This window comes from Perognathus longimembris, chromosome 3, assembly GCF_023159225.1.
Source record: "Perognathus longimembris pacificus isolate PPM17 chromosome 3, ASM2315922v1, whole genome shotgun sequence".
In the NCBI taxonomy this organism is placed as follows: Eukaryota; Metazoa; Chordata; class Mammalia; order Rodentia; family Heteromyidae; genus Perognathus; species Perognathus longimembris.
Genome location: NC_063163.1, coordinates 118,695,705 through 118,715,378, shown reverse-complemented (window position 1 = coordinate 118,715,378; position 19,674 = coordinate 118,695,705). Strand labels below are relative to the sequence as shown.

Genomic DNA, 19,674 nt, shown 5'->3' with positions numbered 1-19,674 from the left:
CATGCAGGCAGACACGAAGAATGTGGTCAGCAGCTGTTAAAAGGCAGTCGATCAACCGGGAGATGGGGAAGGAGGATCAAGCCTAAGAGGCACAATGGGGCAACCTCTGACAATCCAGCCTGGCCCCAGTGCTGACTCAGCCCCTCCCTAAACACATCGGGGATGGTCCTGACCGGCCGGCGTGCCTGCCACCTTGCTCTTTCTCTGCCGGGCGGGTGCGCCTCCCGGCTCAGCGCTGGACACTCACTCACCTCCCAGGCCCATCCTCCTCAGATCCTCCTGGGCTCCTTGGGTGGAATGGACCCTCCTGGGGCCCCCAAGGTCCCCGGTTTGTGCCTCTATTCGAAGACGCTTAGTCACGGCATCTACTTTGCTTTTCCGTGTGAGTTCGCCCCTCACTAGATTTCAGGTCACTTCCACACAAGCAGAGAGACACCGTTGTGTCTAAACAGACACCTGTTATTTCCCCAGCATCTAGGGAAATGTTTCCTACAAGTAAGGCTAGCTCCTGATCATGGAAGGATGGATGAATAGACAGATGGGTGGAGTGGATGGATAGATGGATGGGTGGATGGGTGGGTGGGTGGGTGGATGGATGGATGGAACAGGTGGGCAGAAGAGAAAAGAAATTGAATACTTTAAAACAATAGAGTTGAGTCAGGTGCTGGTGGCTTACACCTAGCTACTCAGGAAGCTGAGATCTAAGGGTCACAGTTCAAAGCCAGCCCAGGCAAGAAAGTCTTTGAGACTCTTACCCGCAATTAACCAACAAAATGGAGCAAAATGAAGCTGTGGCTCAAGTAGTGGAGTGCCAATCCTGAGCAAGGCTAAGGGCCAGTGCACAAGCCCTGAGTTCATGGCCCCGTACTAACTAAAGGAAAAGAGTGTCGAGAAAAGAAAAGTGGGAGCGAGAGGCGGAAGCCCCAGAGGGAGCAAGCAGGCGTGCGGCACTGGCAGTGAGGGGCCACCCTTCAGAATATACACCGAAGCCCCTTCTCGCGTGCTGTGACATCCATCCGGCTTACAAAGACAGAAGCTCAGCCTCTGGCAACGTGAGGTGTCAGGCACGGCCATTTCCCAGGCCCGGAGCGTGCATGTGGAGAGAGACCCAAAGCCACGTCGGCAGCCCGGTCCTCCCTCTCCCGGTGATCGTCCCCACCTCTGCCCACCACCGAGCGAGCGGCCACCTGAACGGGGCGCAGAGGGCGAGGTGAGATGGATGCTGGGGCTCCAATCCCACCGCTGCAATCGACCATAGGAGCGACAGACCCGAGCGGCCTTCCCTCTGCCTGAGGCTCCCCACACACTTGGCTGACGGAGGGGCTGTGGGCTGAGGGGGGGGGCGCCCCGGGGGACGCCGCCGTGTGGCCTCAGAACCAGCGGCAGCCATCCCCGTGGCCTCCGTGATCGGAGGAGCTACCGCGGTGCTATTTCCAGGTGAGCGACACCCAGCCGGTGACACCCAGCCCCTCCTGATCGCGCCAGACAGTAAAACCCAAGTCAGGGCCAGAGCCAGCCTCGGGGTTCCAGCCTCTGGACCCCCCCCCCCCCGCACGCCCCCCGAGTCCCGTCTCCACACCCCTGGCCATGTGACTTGTCAGCACCTCTCCCTGCTATGCATGCCTTCCCCCAGCTCCTCCCCTCCCCCCTGGAGCTGGCATCTCCCTGCCAACCTCATTCTACTGAATCCGCTTTCTCGAGGGTCACCGCGACCTGTTCCCATTTCCTCACCTCTCTCTCTCTCTGGAGCATCTGAGGAACTGATTGCTCCGCGGTCCTGGGTTTCGTCACCCAGTCCAGCCCTGACTCCCATCCAGCTCTCTGACCACCGCTTCCTTCCCCCGCTGCGAGGTGCAGGTTTGAACCATGCCTCTCTCTCCCCCCGGCCTGCCCACAGGAATAGATCCTGCACTCCCACCCGCGTCCTGGCTGTGATTGGGTTCGGGCCACCTGCTGGACGTGGCCGCAGGGCCTCCCGCCGTCAAGCACAGTCTTCAGGCTGTGGCACGCTCCGAGGCCGGGCACTCTGAGCCCACGCGTCCGTGCTAATGCTGACTCGCTGTGAGGACTTGAGGACGTTCCCGGCCTGCACGCCTGCACACCTGTGAAACTCGGCTAGGTTATAGGAGCATCTCTCTCCCGCAGGATCGCCGTGAGAGTCAGAGCGACTGATTTATCACGCCTCGCGTGCTGCACGGCGCTTCCTGTCGCCACTCCACCGCGGCCGTGATGCATCTTCACAGCCAATTTCATCTTACGTTTCCATGATAAGGGTTCACTTTTTCAGTCCCCACTTTGCAGATGGGGAAATGGAGGCTTAGATGGGAGAAACTCGCTTGGGCCCACGCAGGGACTTCCACAGAAGCACCGGATTCGCACTCTGGAGATCTGGAGATCCGTCAACCTCCACGTGTGTGCGCGCAGCCCGCCGCTGTCCTTCACGCGCCAAGGTCAAAGCCAGAGGCACCCGTCACAGTCCTCAGGGCCGGAGCGCCCCCATCCGAGCCGACCGTCCCCAGACACGCCCCTCTGCCACGTTCATTCCCGGCGCCTGGCTGGCTCCCTTTTGCCGCCTGTGTCTCCTCAGGGCCGCTCTGTCTCCAGGATTCTCCATCTCCAAGCCCTTCTCCAAGCTGAGGAAAGGCGCAATCCTAAACACTAACCCGCGTGTTCTTCTACGGCCCAGCACGGGTCCCGTCTCCCCACGCGAGCTCCACACTGAGCGAGGGCTCACCTCAGAAGGCTATGCCCAAAGCGGTGCCGGGGTCCACCCCAAACTGGAGAGAAACTCACTGTGTAATCCTAGGGAGAAGTGTGAGTCAGATGCCCACACGGAATGTTATTTCGGTCTTTAAAAAATGCACACGCGCGGTTTATAATAGCATTTAAAAATATTTATGTAATGATATTAAGAGAAAGAAGCCAGACATAAAATTATATGCCTATCTATACGAGGGCTACCGCGAGGCAAATACAGGGAATATTAAGCCTTAAGGAACGGACGGAAAATGAAGCGATTAAAGCCAACATTTATGGAACACTAATGCCGGCCCCTTCCAAGCCCCTCTCAGGAAACATTTAATTCCGAAAACAACCTGATGAAAGTGGTTCTACTACTGCCGTCCTTCTACAGAAACGAAAACTGAAGAGCAGGGTGAAGACTCCACTGCTCAGCCACGAGCTCAACCCCAGGACCAGGTCTTCACCCACAGACTGCCCAGGAGTGCCAACTAACTGCCACGTTTGCAGCAGTGCCCCGGCCGGGAGGAACCTAGAGTGGCTATATTTTTCCTGATTTCTTCATTTTTTAAAAATAATTTGCACGTATTCTTTATACAATTTACTGTAAGGAATATAATGCCATGATAGAAACCTTTCTCCAGATGATGAGTGAAAACCAAGGGCTCCGCTTCCTCTCTGCTCCTTCTCTGCTCCCAGCTGCCAACTCTGTGCCATCCGCCTACAATCTTCTCCCCATCTTCCTCCCTGCGCCTGGGGCCAAGGGGTTTCCTGTGCCTCAGCTAGGGGGTCCCTGACCAAAGGTCCACGTCTGGGATCATTATTCTAACGCTCGCTGAAATAACACATTCCAACTCCGTGTCAAGTATAGGCGATAAACCAGTGTAGGTACAGCAACCGCTAGCCATGGCCGTCAGCAACAGAACTCACGAGTGCTTTTCCATCGCACTACAGAGCGGCAGACACCCTGAGATGCCATTTATATTCATGACTACTTCAACATCAGTCTACCAATTAGACTCTGTTCTGGACTTGGCAACTTCATGCATTAATAAAGAAGCCCAGATATTAATACTGTACGTTTAAAATAGTTTAACTGCATTTCTACATAATTGGTCCCCGTGGTCATCTGGCTCATTCTATTTTATTCATTTTAAAACATTTCTCTTCTGAGAAGAGATTCATAAGCACCCCCAGTCAACCATGGTCAATACCCATTTTTTGCCCTTCTCCTCGTCAAACTCCTACTGATCCTTCAAGCACCCAGCCAAAGCTTGTCCCTGGGCAAGGAAGCATCGGAGTCTGCTGCCTTTGGGAGAGAGAGCCATCTCCCTGTCCCGGCCAGCAGTCCCCACGCACACGCATGGCGTTGGCTGTCCACCCGGGAAGACGTCTCTCAAAAACGAATCCTGTTCTAAAAGAAGCTCATACGTGGTAAGGCTCAGAAACTGGATGGTTTTCACCCAACTCATTGGATGGCAAAATCTGATCTAAAGAGATGTAGAAGCCCTGTGTTGGTTTAAGGGTCCCTAATCCCCAAATCCAAAATCGAAACTGAAACTCTCTGAGCACTAATGTGTTAGATATCAGATTTCTGAGTCTAGGATTAGGAATGCCCAGCCAGTTTATGCAAATATTCCAAAACCCACTCCCTCCGCCCTGACTACGTAAATACTTGTGGCCCCGTGCATCGGAATAAGGGATATTTGAGCTACACAACGCGTGGCTCTCAGAAGACAAGCATGCACTTGTTTGAGTACAGGACATCACTAGAGATGTTATTCAGTCTTCCTAGATGCATCACACGACATGTCCATGGTCTCAGAAGCTCTGGATTCTCAATACACCAGGTCTCCGAGGCTTGTGGACCTGGGCCTGCCCCGCACCTGTGTCCATCTGTCTGTCCCCCTCACTGGAGCCCAAAGTCCTTAAGGGCAGAGGCCCCTGTGTTCATGCTAAGAAAAAGACATTTCTCTGCAGGTACTGCTGGGCTGCACAGAAATAACCGCAAAGCATCCAACAAAGTGGATCGATCATCTTACCAGCAGCTCCGGCCAGGGAGGGGGCTGCTGGGAACTGAGCGGCAGCCCTTCACCCCCTGTGAAGGAGGCCAGCTCTGTCCGAGCGGGGACCCCCTTCACTGGACCTCAGCTCTAGAGCGCCCCGGCCCTGGTGCCGGCGGCAAGGCCGCCTGCATGGGCTGAGGAGAAGAGGAAGGGGAGGGAGGCAACTTCACCTCTGCCCCCAGGGAAGCCAGAGGAGAGGGAACTGGAGACATGAGTGACATCGCCATGGCAACTAACTTTCCCAGCCACCAGGAGCGCAGCCACGGTGAGAGCAAATGCTGGAGTAGACAGCCAGGACGGAGTGCGGCAATCCACACGGAGGGACTTCTCCCTTCCACTGGCTCCGGTCCCCCCGGGAAGCTGGGCTGGACGGGGAGAGCCCGTAGGAGCGGCTGAGGCAGGAGCAGGGCCGAGGGACCGGGCTGGCTGGGTGGCTGCCGTGGCGGGGCTCACCCCAAGTCCTTGTGAGTGACAAGGCGGGGCTGGATGAGCTGCTCAGCCGCTCCCAGAGCCCGGTGGTCAACAATCACAGCGAGGCAAGGAACGGAGAACACTGGGGGGGCTCTTCACCCCTGAGACCGCTCCTCCTCCGGGCCGGGTGACACCGCACGCAGAGCACACGGACGAGCTGCGCCCACCGCCAAGGCCCCGTCCGCCCCGACGCCAGCTCCTCTTCCACGCCCAAGCTGCTCCAGCCCCTCGCGTCCCCACCTCCCCATGGGTGGACGGATGTCCCCGTGGGCGGACCGTGGGCCGAGTGGACAGAACACGCGGGCCACTGGACAGGGCAGGACGCGCCTAGGGGTGGAGACCCGGGGGTCTCTGCAGCACCCCACCCCAACTCTCCCCTCCAGTCCAGGCTGAAGCCTGCGCCCAGGCTAGGGTGCCCTCTCCCCGGGGGCTTTCCTCCCCTCTCTTCCTGGGCCTGGGGCCTCCCCTGCCTGCTCACCCTGCACCCTAGTTGCAAACCATTGGCTCCCACACCTCAGGCCCCCAGGACGCAGGTCGCCTTGCAGGTCGGCAGAGTTTCCCTTGGAAGATCGGGGGTCTTGGTTTCCCCACGCAGAGGGAAGGGCAGGGGCTGACGGCAAGGCCGCGGCTCCCGGCTCTGCAGTACAGGAAGCCTTCCACCCGCTCGGGCGGCGGCGGGGCCGGTGCCTCCGGGCATGGGGGTGGTAACGGGGTGGCATTTAGTTCAGCTCTCACGCGTTCACGGCCGGAGACGCGGCGATGACGTATGAACGAGGGGAGTGCGCATCCTGTGGGGGACCCCGGGGAAAGAAAGGCTGCAGCGATGGCGATGAGACTGGGCGGGAGCCCGAGGGGCCTGACGGGTCTGCCCGGCCCTTTCATTTCAGATCCGAGGGCCCTGTGTGTGGACGGAGCTGGGAAGTCAAACATCTAACAGCCCGAGGCGGGAGCGCCGAGAGGGCGGGGGCCGGATCCCAGGTGGGCTGGAGGAAGTGACCCCTCACACGCGCTACACCCTCTGCGTGGAAACCTGCTTGAACCGGACCGCACAGGCGTCGGCTTTCTCCTCCCCTCTTTCCCATTTCCAGGTTGGCTCTTCATCCATGCCCTGTGTGATGCTTTCCATCTCCCCGCCTCCTGTGCCACCATCAACGAGGGGGCGACCTCCCGTCTCCAGCATCTCTGCCGGCTCTGCACTCCCTCATCTTTGATTCTCGAAATAACCACTGCCGTTCTGCACTTGCTTGCCCTCTCCCAACGGCGCTGAGCTCACGGCTCGGTGCGGCCCCTCTCCCGCGACGGAAAGCCAAGCCCCATGCTACCCTGATGGATGGTTCCAACCCCCATCCCAACGGCAGCCTCTGCTTTCCACAAACCAAGTCATCCCCCCTTGTCTCTTCCCGCCCCCTGAATCACAGTCCCAGGCCACAAGGTGACAGGCGAGGGGCCGGGGGAATCGTCCAGGGCCCTGGACGGTCGCTGTCCTGTTGTTCAATGAGCAATGCAAATGATCCCTGGACCGTCAATCCCCAGGAAGCCCGGGCTGTGACTCGGAGCAGCAGCTGGGGTGAGGCGGCCCACCCCAACTTCCCAAGGCACAGATCTGCCAGATGCAGCAAAGCCAGAGCAGGGGAAGGAGAAGGAGAAGGGAAGAGCCCATTACTCTTGATGCTGACACGCTACCAGCCACCTGGGAAGGGCGAGGGAGACAGGGCTCCTGAAGCAGGAGAGCGGCGGGGGGGGGGGGGGGGCGGGGGGGACGCGGTGAGGAGAGCCTGGGAAAGCCTGCTCGGCCATGAGACAAGAGCCACGGCCTCCCCTCGTTGAAGACCCACTGTGTGCGCCGTTACCACCCACTGTGTGCTCCCAACGACCCGCCGAGGCCACGCCGACACCACCTTCCGGTGACAAACGAAGAACCCGGGTGTGAAATGGCCAAATACCCTGTCCACGCTCCACCCCTGATAAATGGCATTGCCGGGACTTAACCCTGGTGAATCTGGTTCTAAACTCCATGCCCCTGGTCGCCAAGTGGGGACCCTGTCGTCTCTTTCCCCCAGCCCCCCCCCCACCTCCTGTCCAAGCCTGCTTTATCCAACAGTGCGAAACCACCGCCCCCCTCCCCTCTGACACGGGCGGGCAGGGAAAGCGCTCCCTTTCTAAGAACTTTCTGTGAACCGTCTATGAATTAGGTGGGAAGCGGGTTGCCTTCAGATAAAAGGACGATGGGGGAGAAAGATTCCAAAACCCTCTTTTCTTCCCAAAATGCCAGATAGTCATGGCACAAATACACTGAGATATAAAAGCTAAATGGAGGACTACTTGCTAATAAAATACTTGGCACCTAAAATGGGGACATCAAAAAGATAACCGCAGCCCTGCAATGTGAAATAAAGACATCCATTTCCTTTATTCCCCTGATCCATCCAGCTTAATATTTTAGATGTACTAACATTACTGAGTCGGGCCGCCAGGGTCACTGGAAGAGAAAATTTACACCTGCTAATGACACCGTCCACAATGGGCAAATATGCACTCCTGGCTCTGCCAAGGAAGCCCCGGAGAATGGAAGAAAAGGAAGCAGGAGCTGTTTTCTTCAACATATGGCTACAGGGCTGCTTGGAAATCTAGAGCCTGGTTTGAGACATAGATGAAGAAAGCCGGCAGCCCGACTAGATGCTGCTTTGGGAAACCTTGGGCAATCTGAGTCTCCCTGATAGAGGAATTAGCATCCATCTCAACTCAGACATTTGTGTGGCCTCCTGCTCTGTCCTCGCTGTCCCAGAATCAAGTACAATAAACTCTCATCAAATATTTATTGACTAACTGGTTGAATGAATAAATGAACAACTACTTCAGTATGTTTTGGTGTCATGGCCTCTCTGGGAGCAATCTCCGTCCATAAATCCTGACCTGAATGGCCTTGTTCCACGCTTACACGCCGCCCTCGGTTTTAACTGCTGGACCAGGAGTGGACACTGTCCCCAAGAGAAGTCAGCAGACAGCCTGGCCAGTGCCGATAGCCTGTGAGACTGGCCACTCGGCAAGGTGAGCTGGACCTAACAGATCGCCGGATGCGGGGATCCAGGGTAGGAGGTCCTGAGCCGGGCACTCGGGAGAGAGACTGCAAGCTGTTTGAAGGCAGGGGCGTTGTGATTCCCCATGCACGCTGTACAGAATTACACCAGAAATACAGAGATTGTTCACAAACCATCTCCTGACTCAAGCCTGGGCGGCCAATAAGAGGCGGCTCAAATGAATAAGTCAGGGAGACCCGCCAGAGGGGAGACACTGCACCCAAGAGTAAAGAGCATCCAAGAAGCTGAGGGGGGAGGGGGAGGGAGGGAGAGAGAACTTGGTGGTATTACGAGTCACTTCCATCCTTCCTGCTTACACTTCCAGATCCTTACAATACTCCCGCACACCGTGCTGGACCGGGGTGAATGTTTTTCTTTTCTGTCAACCCCATAACAGCCCAGGGTACAACACTGCCTTCGTACAACCTTCATTTGGAAGACCAGATATACCTGGCACACTTCTGGAAGTCTTCTTGTCTTTCTGCCAGTGAGGGCTGCTAGAGGTACAGGTGGGTTGAGAAAGGAAGACTCTTGGGAGGAAAAGGAGACGCTTCCCTGTCTGCCTGGGCTGAGGAGCCGGAGCGAAGCTCGGATCTCCGTGTCCCCCAAAGGCCCTGGGGTTGAAGGCTTTGTGGCCAGCCTCGGGGGTCTCTGGGGAGGTGAGGGGACCTTCTGTGGGTGGGGCTCAGGGGAGCTAAGTGAGGTGATGGGGGCACGTCCTTGGAGGGAACCCCGGGGCCCTGGCCCTCTTAGTGCTTCTTGGTCACCATGAGGTGAGCAACTTTACTCCGTCACAGCTTGGGCCACGGCATTTCGCCTCCACAGCCAAAGCCCTGGGGTCACTTATTCATGGATGGAAACATCCAAACCCGGGATCCAGATGATGCCTTTGTTCTTTGGAGGCTGATTATCTCAAGTACTTGGTGACATGGCGGGACGCTGCCAGCCACGGACCTTTCACGCCCCTCCTACGCAACAGCCGTCCATCTCCAGCGTGGCTACGGGACACTCGCCTGCTCACGCACTCTGGCCGAGTCTTGTGAAGCCACCCAGCCACGTGTCAGAGGAGGCTAGGAGGAGGCACCGGGGGCCGTGCCCTGGAGTTGTGGGGGCCACAGCCTGTTCAGCCACTGACTAGCTCTGTGGTTAGGCAAATTATCCAATTTATCTTTGAGCCTTAATTATTTTTTTCTAAAATGAAGAAGAAAATGACATTCAGCTCTCAGACTCTTGCTAGAATTAAAACCAGGGCCTAGCACTAGTGGATTTTCCCACGTGGACCCGGAGCACTTACTGTTCATGTCTGTAAAGTTCAACCAGCCAAGGATTGTCTGTATTTTAAGTTATTTACATCTCATACCAACTTGCAAGACCTGCAATGTGGAGCCTAGCATTCCCGTTTTACGGATAAAGAAGATGAGGTACAGATAGAATGACGTGACTTGCCCACAGAAAGCAGCCAGACGCTTACCTTCAATCCCAGTTTCTTCCCACCACACCGCCTACGACACACAGAGAGAAACACTAACAGATGACCAATGGCACAACCGATCCTTTCGACGGGCAGCAACCCACAAGCACACCCAAGACCTCATTCAGTATTTGTACAAAAAAAAAAAACGAAGGAAAGGAAGCCGTCGTGTAACAGAGCGATGGGTGAGTATGAATGAATGAGCCTTCTGTTCTTCATCCTATGCTACATGTGATCCACCAGAACACCCAGCGTTCTCTTCTCAACCGAGAGCCCCTCAGCCGGCTCCCGCTGTGCGCTCCTCTCCCTTCCCTGTGGAGCTCTCTCTCCGGGCTCTGGCCCCGGGGCAGCTCACACCACCGGCTCCTCTTCTGCTGGCCCTGTCCAGTCTACGTACTGGTTTCTGCGGTCTCGTACTCGCTGTCTCTGAGGAGCTCAAAGATGTCCACTTCGACCTTGGCCTTGCCCAGCCTCTCGGGAGCGCGGTTGATGCGGTTCTTGGCCAGGGTGATGGAGAGCCGCTCCCCTCTGCTGCACTCCATGGGGTCGTCCAAGATAGCAGCTGTGGGCAGGCAACCACATGGAGACAGTTGGTACCACACCCACTACCATCGCCCCGCCTCCTTCTCCAGCCCCGCCCGCCCCCCCCCCCCCCCCCCCGCCTACCAGCTTCCTTTCTAGGCAGCTTCCCAAATCCCTCTCCACGGGGGGGGGGCAACCTCAGCCTCAGTCCCAAAGCAAGTTCTCTACAGACTCCAGGGCTTCAATCTGCAGATGGATGGAGCAGCGAATCCCACTACACAACTCAACTGCCAGAAGTTGGAGGAGGCACGGAGAATCGAGGCGGACAGACTCCTGTGACTTACAGCCCCTGGATCTCTGTGGCGCGGTGGCCCAGTCGCCATGCTGTCTTTTCTGTATATTGCTCTGATACTTACATCTCGCACATCCATTACCGAAACACAGAATACCGCAAAGCACTTGGGCCAGTTTCCACAAACTGAAAAATTATTTATATGCCTAACCTCGCAGACCAGTCAAAACTAAATTTCATGTATTCAGGGAGCCATGCAGGGGCAATGAAGGTGCACCCCAAGACTTGGGCAATAAAGTGGGTGCCTGGGAGTTAGCTAGCAGGGTCTCTGCATACCTGCGGTGACCAGCCACCTGCAGGGGTGGCCGAAGGACCGTGACTGTGTGATTGACAGACCTGAGGACACTTACCTTCCCCCCAAGGTGACTTCAGGGAACAAGACCAGAAGGAGGTGCTTACGAGAAGGCCATGCGCATTAGGAACCCCGCATGCTATGGCCGGCCACCAGGGGCCCTACCTGTTTGGGGACCCGGGTAACAGTGATGCCCTTGGAGGTATAGCTGCATGCACACGGACAGACACAGGTGTGCGGGGCCTGGAAATTAGCTTCCAGGCACGTGAGCAACCTCCTGAGGTGAGAGAGGACGGAGGGGACCGGGCTTGTTCTAAGGGAGTAAGAAGCGATTTCTGGATACTGCTGGCTACTGGCCTGCAGCGCGGACGAGCTCGCCACCCAGGTGAGCTGCGTAGCTTCTCTGATCTCTTCCTCGTAGAACACTAGGGACTCTAGGCTGGTGTGGGGACTCAGCTCAGTGTGAACTTAACCAGAGTAACCATCAGTGTGGATGACCTCCTCACCCCCCAGCTTCGGGGTAAGTGGGAGCTAGCTCAGAGACCAGGGTTTGCAGAGCCCTTATTAGGTAATGGGACCTCTGTTTTGTCACCTATGGTTGTGAAGAGCAAATACAGGCTCTCATACACACTCAACACAATAGCTCTCGGGTTGTGGGCACTCAATACATCCAACTACTGAAATCCCTGAGTCTCTTGATAGAAGTTACGGAAAATAAAAACCTATCCACAGTAGCTTATATACCAACATTTAGAGCAGCATTATTTGTAACTGCCAAAATGGAGAAACAACCCAAATGTCCATCAACTGATGGGTAAGTAAAATGTGTTCTATGCACTGGGTTATTATTCAACAATATAAAGTATTTATACATGCTACCATGTGAATAAACCTTGAACACATGATGCTAAGTGAAAGGAACCAGATACAAACAGCTCTATTGGCTGGTTCTGTTTACAGGAAAACATCGAGTCGAGGGAACCCACAGAGACAAAAAGCAGATGAACAGTCATCTAGAGTTAGAGGAGCTGGGCAGGGGACTGAGAGTGACTGCTAATGAGCAGAGTTGTTTCTTTAGGGGGTGATGAAAATATTCTAAAATTGACTGTGGTGATAGCAGCGCAGCTCTGTGGATGTAATAAAAGCTACCGAATTGGATACTTCAGGTGGGTGAATTAATTATGTGGTATGTAAAATGATATCTGAAGCGAAGTCATTATAGGAAAAGAAATATCCAACTCATCCTTCAGTAGTTGAAGGGAACAGGGGGAATCAAGGCAGACAGACTCCAGTGACATCCAGCCTCCGAACCTCTGTGGCCCGGGTACCGTGTTGTCTTGTGCTGTGCAGCGCTCTAATCCTTAACGTCTCACACACATCGCAGACCCTGGCACTTTTCCTGGTGTGCGGATCTGTTTATATGCCTAATAACGAAGACTAAACCTGGTGTACTCTGGGGGCCACCTGGGGGCTGGTAGAGGAGCACCCTAAGGCCTAGACCATACAATGGGCAAAGGACTCTGCGTGGCTGACACGCTGGGGACACTGAAACCTTCCACCACGGTGACGTCAGCGAGTGAGATCTGAACCAGGTGCTTCCCTAGGAAGAGAAACCAAAACCACCGGCAAACGCGACAGCCTCGGTAAACGCCAGGGCAGAATGGGGGGGAGAGGGTGATTCTCAGGTGGTGTTCCTTGGTGGACCCCTGGGGCTCCTTCTGGAAGAGCACAGGGGGCTGTCTGAGGGCATCTATCCCCGTGCCCATTTCAGTGACTCATAAGTAATGGGTAGTGGGGTTCCTGTAAGGTTTCACACAGGGAAAAATATTCCACAGCCAGAGGTGTAATAGAAATGGTTAGGCTATCTGTAAAGCACAAGACAGAAGCATCTAGAATGTCAGGAATTGGCCACGCCATCCATCCTTGTCACAGGAAAGCCCTAGGTCCACAACACGGCAGTTGTATAGTCGTGGGTGCACATTTCTTCATCCACAATGCAGGTACAGTTGCTGAGCAAGCACCGTCTCCATCTCTGAACAACTTGGCAAGATGGGGTTTTGTCTTCACACAGAGGTGAGAAATTGGGGGTCAGAGAAATCTCCTGACCTGCACACGTTCTCAGAGCCAGTGCACAGTTGGAGAAGGAGTGTCCCAGGGAGGCCTTAACCACAGTTCCTCTCTGTTCTCATGGAAACCTATCTTCCCAGGGGCTGAGGAGGACAGAGCGGAGTGGATGCATGAACCGCGCAGACACAGTAGCACAGCCGGAGCCTGGAAAGACGGACATTCTCCGTTCCCCGGCTTCCGCCATACCACCTCCGGTTACGCCGGTGAGATTTCAGACAGGAAGCAGTTAGCCTTCCCTTCGGGCCTAGTGATCTAACAACTGCCAACCTGCCCACTCGCAACCTACTAAATATTTAACAAATCGCTTGTAACAGAATAAAATTAATTAATAATCTCTCAGAAGATGCCCGTTAATCGTCCGAAGCTTAAATGTCCCCCCACAGGCCCGTATGCTCAAGGCCTAGTCTGCGTGGCTTCTGAGAAGTGTTGGAACCTCTAGGAGGCAGGATCTAGCGGGAGGAAGTTAGGTCATGGGGGTCACGGCCCCGAAGGGGGACCTCATCGCCTCCTCCCCTCTCCTAGAGAACACCCTAAGGTGAGCGGCTTCCTGTGCCATGCGCTTTGGCCGTATGTACTGCCTTGACGCATGCCCGTGAGCGACAGGGCCACGTGATCCTGGGCTGAAAACCTCTGGAACCACGAGCCAAAGTAAACCTTTCCTCGTGTGCACTCACTTATCTCAGGGGTTTTGTCACGGCGGAGGAAAGCTGACTGGTACAATGCCCACATCGCCACTGAGCTGAGGAACACAGCCACGCCTTCACCCTGGTATGTGGGCGCTACTCCGCCACACTGGATCCAGGACACAAAGGTCAGGATCACAGCTAGATCGCAGAGGGAAGGCACGTCCACCCAGCAGGAACGCACGTCCAAAGGCCTGTTTTGATCCAGTCGGTTCCCTCGGTCATCCTCTTCCGGCAAAGGACATAGTCAAGGTGCGTGCTATAGACTTCAACAGGTGACATTCACCCCAATGTGTAAGTGGCCGCCATAGTTCCCAACACGACTGCAATGGGAAATAAGGGCACCCGGTCCCTGATCTGTGATTAATGGACCTCTCTGAAGAAATAGGAGAGACACCGTTCTCTCTCTGCCTCTATTCCCCCCCCACTCCCCCCTGCCCCGCACTTCTCTCTGTCAGACACTGGGAAAAGGTGCTCACCCACTTGGTCTGTGGTGTCTAACCGTGAAGCCTGAGCCGCTCGAGACCATGTGTTAATACAAACCCGGATGCGCAGGTCCCGGCCAGCCGTCTAATGCATTGCACAGCCAACTCCCAGCGCGCCCCTGGGTCACACTGCGTGGCGGGGATCGTGGGCAGGGGGACAGGGGACGAGAGGATGTACTTGAGAGGGAGCGTGGGCCCCTCGGCTCCGCCCCCTCCCCTCCCCTCCCCTCCCCTCCCCTCCCCACGGGCTGGTTGGGAAGGGACTCTGCACTGGGAGCTTATTTGGCAGGTGACTGACTGTCCACTCTCTAAGACCCCCAGATGCTGCCCTGCCCGGCTCCCTCTCGCCACGGCTTTCTGGGCACCCCGTCTCATCGGGGTTTCAGTTCTTGACAGAGCTTGAGCTTCTGGCTGGGCTGAGGCTCAGCTGGATGGTCGGTTGGCATCAAGCAAATTGGGATCAGGGTAATTAAGCTGAACACGGGAACCGGATTCTGCGCTGCAGACACCACAGACAAGGTGCAGACTCGGGCTCCCTTGGGACACCCAAGGGCCAGGTCCCCAGCAGGCGGTGAGCCGACGGTGCTTGGTCTCCGGCAGTGCTGGGGGAGGAGGCAGACGGGAGGAGGAGAGAGGCGTGCTGGAGACGTAATGCGCAGCGCACGCTCTCGGCCCACACAGGTCCCCCAGGCCCGGCGGCCCCGCGGGGCCAGGACGTTGAGAGTCCCCAGCCACTGCCCCGTGAGGACAGGTGTGAGCCCGCACAACCCCCTCCTGGGGCCTGCGCGGCAGGGCGGCAGGGGGGCCCGGCTGGCAGCAGGGGCGGTGCTGAGACGGGGAGACGCGTCCAGGCACCTGGGCCCGCACCTCTCCCTGCTTTCCTGGCCCCGGACCCTGAGTGCACACCAATTCCTCCCATCTGCGTGTCCTTGACACCCCAGGATTCTGCACCCAGGAGGCCGGGGGGTCTTCAGCCTCTACCCTGAGTCCCCAGCCCACCAGCTCCGAGCAGGGACCAGTGCTCCCGGGGTTAGAGGCTCAAGGAGAGGCCGGCCCCTGCGCTGCGCCCATCCCGAAGCCAGGCTCCTCCCCGTCCTCCTCCCAGGCCGGCGTCTGCTTTGGAGAAGGCACCTCCCTTGGGGTGGGTGGGGGGCAAGGCCAGTGACCTGCCCACCACCCTCAGGACCCCCGCCTCCCCGCATCGTGGGATGGCTGGGTCCCAATGGGGGACTGGAAGAGCCCCGGGCTCTCCATCTTCTTGTGCTGGGGGCCACAGCATGGTAACAAGAGCCAGAAGGGACTGGAGTGGCCCTGTGCCCCCCCCCCAGTGCCCTTGCCGATGCAAGGCCATCCTTCATGCCCCTTTCCCCGCCGCGCCTTGTCCTGGCCCTCGGACTCCCCGACGTGGTCCCCGGCCCCGGTCAGTGCTCTGTCACCTCGGGCTTCCTGATGACAGCCCCACCTCCCCTGCGCCACCGTGGGGGGACCCGCCTGTCCATAGCACCCTGCCTGTCCTCAGCACCCTGCCTGTCCTCAGCACCCTGCCTGTCCATAGCACCCTGCCTGTCCTCAGCACCCTGCCTGTCCTCAGCACCCTGCCTGTCCTCAGCACCCTGCCTGTCCTCAGCACCCGCCTGTCCATAGCACCCTGCCCGTCCATAGCACCCTGCCCGTCCATAGCACCCGCCTGTCCATAGCACCCTGCCTGTCCTCAGCACCCTGCCTGTCCTCAGCACCCTGCCTGTCCTCAGCACCCTGCCCGTCCATAGCACCCTGCCTGTCCTCAGCACCCTGCCTGTCCTCAGCACCCTGCCTGTCCTCAGCACCCTGCCTGTCCTCAGCTCCGTGTACCTGAAAAGCCTCAAATAACAAGCCAGAAATCATCCCTGAAAGGTCAAGAGAGGGTGACAGAAGTTCTAATAGTCAATGCGCAGACTTGAGGGGTGGGCCGGGGTATGCTGGGGAAGATGAGGGGGAGTGACCAAAGGGGTGGCTGACACCCCTCTCTGTACAGCCACTAAAAGACAGTAATCAAAACAAGAGCCCCCCGCAACCCTTCCTTCAAGTCTTCCTAGGCTTCCGATCCCACATGAACCCCCCTTCCTTTGAGCTCCTTGCACACGTCCTTGTGTCTACCTGTCGTCACTGGGGAGGACCTGCCCCGGGCGCGGGGCAGAGGACCCCACACAGTGAGGCATCCAGGGGGGGACCCAGGGCTGGCCAAGTCCTCCTGCTCAATGGATGCTCCCCTGGGCAAACTAGAATGGAGCCCCCCCTCCCACTCCCCACAGCCCGGGCCTGGCAGGTGGGCGAGGTGAGGCAGCCTCCGTCATCCCTGGACCCTTCCAGAGGCTCTGCGGTCACGGGACTCTTTTAAGGGCAGCATAAAGAGATGTCACTGGAGAGCCTTTATAGGCAGTATCTATAACACTGCCTGCGGCTGTTTGGCCTGGCCGATAACAACCCAGTGCTAACAAGGAGAAAAAGATGGCTGGAGCCCCGGGGAGCGGGTTAGCTTTGCTCTCTAGCTGACCCCGGTTCCTTGCTCTGGTCCCCAAAGGCAGGCCCCCCAGCCCGTCACTCATTCAGCACTAGCTCCTCCTCTACTCAGCTGGAGGGCATCACACCGCCCAGCCCCCCCCCCCGCCCCCATACCGGGGAAGCGCATGCCTTCAACCCTACCGGGGCTGGGGCTGGACCTCGACCCGCCCCCAGCAACCCCGTGAGACAGCGTCCGTGAGACAGGGCCCGTCCCGGGATTCTCCGGTGTGTCCAGTCACTCCCGCAGGCGTGCTCCTCTTCAGCCCGCCCCGCGCTGATGGCTGCCCCCGCTCTCTGCAGAGCTCTCATTCCCAGGAGCGTCCCAGACCACCTCTCCCTCGAGCAGGCACCCCTGCAAACACAACCTGTCCATCTGAGGACGGGCTCGTGTCCCCAGGGAACGTCCGGAGAGCATCCGAACGCAGCGAGACGCGAACCACATCCCCCTTCCTTCCTCCATGCTGCCTGCCGGGAGCGTTCACTAAGCACCAACTACCCAGACCTTCTCCCTGCCCCCCCTCCTCCTCCCCCTCCCCCTCCCCCTCCCCCTCTTTCTGTCTCTTCATGCAGCTACTCCAGCCTGGCTTCCGGCTTCCACCACCTTCTGCCAATCTTTGGTCACACAACCGCCAGGCTCACCTTCAAAATACACCACGTCCCTTGGCATGGCAGACAAGGCCTCTCTCTCCCCATCGCCTCCCTCGCGCTCCGCCTCCCTCTCGCTCATCCCTACCTCCTAGAACCAAGACAGCTGCCCCGGTGCTCACCACGCACACTGTGTGTTCACACCCAGGCCCGCGTGCCCTCCTTCCCTCTCCTCCTCCGCCGCCTCTCCTTTGTGCAGGACGCGGCTCGCTCAGGACGGGTCCTCGCCTCACGCAGCCCCCTCGCAGCCCCCCCCCCCAATGGGAAGCCTTCCCCGATCACGCAGCGCCCCCGCCATGGGAAGCCTTCCCCAATCACGCAGCCCCCCCCTACAGGAAGCCTTCCCCGATCACGGCCTGTGGTGTGGCACTCTAATCGACTTTCCCGCTTGCACTCCAATCGACTTTCCCGCTTGCACTCCAATCGACTTTCCCGCTTGCACTCCAATCGACTTTCCCCGCTTCCGCGCCTTCCTTGAAAACTTCTATGCTGATAAGAGTTCTATGATTTTTGACAAAGGTACAGAGGAAAAAGAAGACCCTTTCAACCAAATTATGCTGGGATCGTTGAATCGTTTTTGTTCAAGAGGGGAACAAAAACCTTTACATCCTGCCTCACACCACATGTAAAAACAGACACCAAGCAGGTCACCGATGTAAAGGTAAAACCCGAAGCTGAGAAGAAGAAAATCTTCATGATCTGGAGTTAGACAAAGACGTAGCTATGACACCCAAGGCACATCCCAGAAAGTAAAAAAGGTGGTAAGCGATTCCACCAAGATTCATCACGTCCATTCTTGAAAAGACACTCTTGACACAATGCAAATAAAAAACAGGCCACAGGCTGGAGGAAGACGGGATGCGTGCAGCATGGGACAGATAAAGGATACATTTTTTCAAAATTAAGAAAATGGCCCAATTTTTTAAATAAGCTAAAGATTTGGATAGATACCTCACTGAAGAGGCAATATGGGTCGGAGGAAGGTATGTTCAGCACCATCAGTCATTAGGGAAAATACATTAAAACTATTCTAAAGTATTGCTATTGTATGGCTGGAATCAAGAGCACCCCAAGGGCTGCCAGGGGTGCAGAAATTCTGGAACGGCTGTGCCCCCGACTTCTTCCCTTGCTCCCCTCCTCCCACGGAAGCCCGCTTTGGGGTGTCCACCAGCCCTTCGCCTTGCACTTCCTCAACTCTAGGGTCCAAGCCGGTGACGCCAAAACCCTTGTCTCCACGCCCGACGTTGCATCTACTGGCCAGATATCTTATTTCTAGCAGCTACCAGCTGCGCCCCCCCCTCGGTGTGCGTTCTGAACTCTGCACCCCATATCCAACAGATTACCACGCCCGAAAACTGGGCGGCTTTTCCCTTCTTCATGGAGTCGATTGATTGCACACTCATGTGCACATTGTGGGCACAATTGCCGTGCCCTCTGCCCCCCCACCCCGCGGGCCCCTCGGGCCCCCTCACTGGAGTCACGGAGGTCACGGAGGATGGGGGTGCTGCTTCCCTCCGGATCCTCCCCACCTCCCCACTGCAGTCCCCTCGCCTCGGTGCGGCGAGTCCCCAGGGGTCCCCGCGGCAGCCCGCTGGCCGGGCCCCCACAGGCCTCTGCCAGGCTCCCACTCTACCAAATCCCATGGCCACTTAGCTGGATCTAGGTCATCGCTGCCCAGCACTGCGCACAGCAGGCAGCAGGCGCTCGCCCTGTGCTTTTCTGGCTCTTCTTGCTGGACAGCTCCGGGCTCTCCTGGGCCCGTTTCCAAATCCTACCTAAACAGCACGTGGACCAGCCCCACTCCCACCTGGACCCCAGCCAGCCCCGAGCTCCGCCCCCTCCACTCCCACCCGGACTCCAGACAGCACTGAGCTCCGCCCCCTCCACTCCCACCCCACCCCAGCCCCGAGCTCCTCCCCCTCCACTCCCACCCCACCCCAGCCAGCCCCAGAGAAAGCCAGGCTATGTCCAGAGGAGGACATGGTCGCGTAAGCAAATAGGCAAACCCGGCACAGCAGGTGACAAGACAGAACCAGTCTCTGCCCTCCTAGGATGCAGGTATTCACAGGAATGCCGAGGAAGGCCGGAGTCCTTGCTGCCCCAGAACATCCTGAGGCCAGGTGAGTGAGCCAGACCTCTGCCAGACAAGGAAGCACGTGCTTCTAGAAAGAGAACCGCCAACTTCTAGGGAGCACAAAGAGCC

At 57.3% G+C, this 19,674-nt stretch overlaps 1 protein-coding gene across 1 annotated transcript in view; it reads right to left on the bottom strand.

Moving 5' to 3' along the window:
- Grik4 (glutamate ionotropic receptor kainate type subunit 4) overlaps positions 1-19,674 on the bottom strand; it is a 215,421-nt gene that overhangs the window by 112,342 nt on the left and 83,405 nt on the right. Inside the window, exon 3 of the mRNA XM_048344013.1 lies at positions 10,222-10,386. Within this exon, the coding sequence (XP_048199970.1) occupies positions 10,222-10,386 (165 nt within the window). The remainder of the gene's footprint in view (positions 1-10,221; positions 10,387-19,674) is intronic.